The 4,890-nt window shown below is 34.9% G+C and overlaps 1 protein-coding gene across 2 annotated transcripts in view; it reads right to left on the bottom strand.

Moving 5' to 3' along the window:
- Positions 1-1,757: 1,757 nt before the first annotated feature.
- The window catches only part of LOC106874007 (uncharacterized), a 101,180-nt gene continuing 98,047 nt past the window's right edge, over positions 1,758-4,890 (bottom strand). For both annotated transcript variants that reach the window (XM_014921566.2, XM_014921567.2), the window contains one exon: positions 1,758-2,590. In XM_014921566.2, coding sequence (XP_014777052.1) covers positions 2,380-2,590 — 211 coding nt within the window. In that variant the 3' untranslated portion in view covers positions 1,758-2,379. The remainder of the gene's footprint in view (positions 2,591-4,890) is intronic.

Here is a 4,890-nt window from a genome sequence, read left to right on the forward strand (position 1 = left end):
TATTATTATTATTATTATTATTATTAGTAGTAGTAGTAGTAGTAGTAGTAGTAGTAGTAGTAGTAGTAGTAGAGTGTGAGCTGTCAGAATCAGTAGCAAGCTGGATGAAATATTTAGCGGTATTTCGCCCGTCAGTACGCTCTGCGTTCAAATTCAGTCGAGGTCGACTTTGCCTTTCATCTTACGAGATCGCTAAAATAATTACCAGTGCAGTATTGAGGTTGATATAATCAACTTAATCCCTCTAGTCAAATTTCAGGCGTTGTGCCTTAAGCAGAAGGTATTTTTATGATTATTAATATTATTATTATTTTCATCATCATCATCATTAACATTGTCATCATTATTTACCTATTTATGTCACTTCACTTGAAAGCGATATTTTCTTCAAGCATCTCGACAGAAAGTAGCTTAGAATCTGAAAAATCTTTCTTAGAACTCTTGCAGAATAGAAGATAGCACTTCTCTGCAGGTTGACAGTGCGTGTGTTAATTCTACTATTCTTTGTCCTCTTAGATGGCATTCTGGGTATTTTGCTACGGGGACCATTTAATACAATAATAATTGTAACTTTGTCATCCACAAGTTTTTCATCTCTCTGGTTTGTGTCTGATATTTTTCGATTTTCTCACGCTGTTTGGTACTCACTCTAATGCCATATGATATTGCAAAGTCTATGAACGAACGCTGTTATTTTTTATCCCCGCCAAACTTATCTGGTCTCGTTGCTTCATTAGAATTGTTACTCTTAATAATGTTATCCTAGGAAATTATGTAATTATTGTTTTCCACCACAGCCTTTGGCTTGTGTTCATAGCGTCTTTTTTTTTTTTGTCACTGTGTGTCCGTAAATTCGACTAACATCCAAATGCACTCTTTTACCCCACGCAGTAATGCCTGCACTTATCCTTTTTTTTCTACTACTTTACTGGATTCACTAAACAGATCGCTAATCTTTTCGTCTCCTTCTAAACACATTCAACATTTGATGAGTTTCTTTAAAAAACAAATTGTGTCTTTACTAATTTCGTTTTAATAGTTTGTTCCCGCGTAACTGTCTTTAAATCAGTAGATGATACGGACTGAAATCAACAGCAACGTCATTTTCAATAAAGACCGTAGGATACACTTTGCGTAATTTCTGTTATGCAAAATAATTATTCATGTTTGGAATGGACACAGTATTTTTATAACTGATGAAAATTAATTTCGTTGCTAAGTACAATAATTGAAAAAACAATGATAAGTTGGACTTTATATTGCAATACAATCGTACACTATGCTGAAGATATTAAATGTTGATAGCTTTGAATGCGACAACAGGTTGCAGATTTGATTTGAACTATCGACCATTCTACTTGTATGTTGTACCCAATACATTTTGCATGTTTTACTACGACTGTTATATATGTTCGGCTGGACATTTTCGAATTTCTAAACCTCGTCTTTAAACAAGGAACATGGAAAAATTCTTACGTTTGGTATGGAGCTGTTAAGCACCAAATAGCATTTTCTCTGAAAGATGAGTCAAAATCGGCTTGTATATAATGAAACACTTGTAAAATGCATTGAGTCTTACTTACTTAGTACATTAATTGTAGCTAAGTATTATGATCATAGCGATATTGCAGCACACGTGACAGTAGATGAACCAACGACTCATTCTTCAGCAGGTTGTACGGAACGTTCTCTGATTAACCACAGGAGAGAGGAGCTATTTTATTAAATTAAATTAAAAATAGAGTGATATAACTGAGTAATTTCAACTGATATTTATTTCCGTGGGTAGTGTGAACAACAATATTTCACCAGACAAAACATTTGTTTTCGAAGATTTTACTTTAATGATAAATATATATACTTCAATTTTCTCACGTATACGATACATAAAATAGAAGAAAAGAGTAAAAGATATATATTTTAGTACTTTGATGTTGTTGTTTATAATCTTCTTGACTTCAGGATATAATCGTATATTTTAGTGCATGTTACCTTTACTTTTCCTGTGGAATAAATGGGTTATCTCATGATTAGTAGCTATCGAAGACAATTGAGAATTATTTACTGACGGCTCAAATTATGAGAGTTACATCAAATTCAGACCATGACATTATTTGATACGTTATGCAAATGCAAATTTTATGTCTACAATGAGACAAAATACAGTATGGTAAAGAAAACAATGTTTCATAAGCTGCGCGAGAAAATGTATGATTTATTCATGTGTTATTAAAGGAACTTGGCATGATGATTCTTCATTGTTTCAGTGGGAGGTATTTTCACTTTCATTCGTCTTTTGAGATATGTTGTCACGTCACAACGGACTCGCCGTTCATTTGTCCAAGGTCTGCGGTGTTTCTGTTTAAGTAGTCACTGGTGTTAATTTGTGCAAGTACCCTTGGAGAGACTGCATCTTGGATAACGTTGGCAGCAATCTTTGTCAGAAGAACAAGGATGTCCATACCAACAATCATAGCAGAGTTTAGCCCAACGGTCACAAATGTTATAGCGGCGACAGCAGTCATTATTGGTACGACAACGTTGACGTAAACACATCCTGTTGGGGAGCAGCATCCAAGGCATGTGCATCCTGAAAGAAAAAAACGGTTTCTGTTATATATGGTAACAAGCATTTATATATTGAAACACACACACACAAGCACACACGCATGCACCCACACACAGGAGTACATAACACAAATGCTGGAAGTCAATGTCAGAAGGTCAAGATTCCTATAAGTATTTCAAATAAATAACATTTCAACATTAACAACGAAGAGAGTATATCATCTGAATTTGTTTCAAATATACTGAAGTTGAAGGTTTCATTAAAGTAAACAATGTATTAAATGGTGAGGGATGAGGGGTAAAACCAAAACGGTTGAATTTGAACTCGGCATCTCGTCATGCTAAACAAAATACAGTAAGTGACTTGGTTCAACTTTCGAGTGTCTGACAATGCTGGCGAATAAATTCTTATTAATTTATTTGTTAGCAAGCCGAGAGAAATGCTTAGCAGTATTTCGTCTGCCGTTACGTTCTGAGGCCAACTTTGTCTTCCATCCATTCGGGGTCGATAAATTATGTACCAGCTGCGTACTGGAATCGATCTAATCGATTAGCCTCCTCCCCAAACATTTCGGGCCTTGTGGCTAGAGTATAAAAGAATAAATTCTTATTAATATTTATATATTTGTTAGCACGACGAGCGAAATGCTCAGCGGCAGTTCGTCTGCTGTTACATTCTGAGTTCAAATTCTACCGAGGTCGACTGTGCCATTTATCCTTTGAGGGTCGATCAAATAAGTACCAGTGAAGTACTGGGGTTGATGTAATCGACTTAATCCCTTGTCTATCCTTGATTTTCCCCTTGTGGGCAATAAAGAAATAAATATTTACATATTCCAATCATGTCTACAATGTTGTTCACACAATAAGGATCCAGAAATTTTGACCGATACGGAACAATTCATTTTAACGGTAGAACTCAAAGTAGATAAAGCTATAAATACTAGTGTGTAGAATGCTCGGATATAAATCTTCAATGGAAAATAAGTCAAAGGATATTTCCTCCCAATATTCTACAAGCTACTATTTATAGCTTTATCTACTTCGATTTATACCATTAAAAATGGTTTATATTTGCAACCTTTCAACTTGCAATATTAAAAGAAAGGATTTATGACCCCAAAAACTGGAATGAATAACAAGATATCAACAATTAAAAATTCTCTAGGACAAGTTGCTAAAAGATAATTAATTGCTGAAGATCAATATTCGACGTCAAAATAGAATCGAAAAAATCCTTTGAATTTAGAGGTTTCTAGGCGCAGGAGTGGCTGTGCGGTAAGACGCTTGCTTCCCAAACATATAGTTCCGGGTTCAGTCCCACTGCATGACACCTTAGGCAAATGTCTACTACTATAGCTTAGGTCCAACCAAAGCCTTGTGAGAAGATTTGGTAGACAGATACTGAAGAAAGCCCGTATATATATATATATATATACGACATATATATATGTGTGTGTGTGTGTGTGTGTGTATGTATGCATGTATGTATGTATTTGTGTGTATGTGTTTGTTCCCCCACCATCGCATGACAACCGATGTGGGTGTGTTTACTTCCCCTTAACCTAGCGGTTCGTGAAGAGTGACCGAGAAAATAACTACTAGCTTTACAAAGAATAAGTCCTGGGGGTCGATATGTTCGACTAAAGGCAGTGCTCTAGCATGGCCCCAGTCAAATGACTGAAACAAGTAAGGTAAAAAAAAATGAAATTTGGCTTATTTTACTATATCATATTTTTATTCAGTTCACAGCCGACACAGCTAGAAAAAGCAAACCTGTTCAAATTTGCAATGATGCATTTTATGTAAAGAATATTTCTTTCAAAAATTTGAACTCGCCATCTTTAAAGGCCGAACAAGTGATTCCTCAGTGGTTGTCTTTAACATTTGCTGATTCTTAGGTGAATATGCGTACGAGAAGAAAAAAATAACAAAACAAAATATGAAGAAAGTTATTCCTATGCTTATAGCCACCTATTGAGTATGGGAATTTGAGAATTTCTTCAACATTTTGATGAACACATTGTGTCAATTGATCTATTTTATCTATGTTATCGTTGTCACATTGAACGGAAACGCAAAAGAAAACATCTACGTCTTTTCTAAAGGTGTCAGCCATGTAGCTGAGATGAAAAAGATACTATCAGAAATCGAAAATAGTCTGTAATTAAGCTAAAATAATATGTCTACCGAGTGACAGAATTTGCTGTTGTCAAAATAAAAACATTACAACCTTTCTATAATTCTACAAAAGTGAATGGAAAGTATATATTTTCCAGCTATAGCGATTTGTCTACAACATCTACAACGCATTAATTAAGC

The sequence above is a fragment of the Octopus bimaculoides genome, chromosome 2 (genome assembly GCF_001194135.2).
Source record: "Octopus bimaculoides isolate UCB-OBI-ISO-001 chromosome 2, ASM119413v2, whole genome shotgun sequence".
NCBI lineage: Eukaryota > Metazoa > Mollusca > Cephalopoda > Octopoda > Octopodidae > Octopus > Octopus bimaculoides.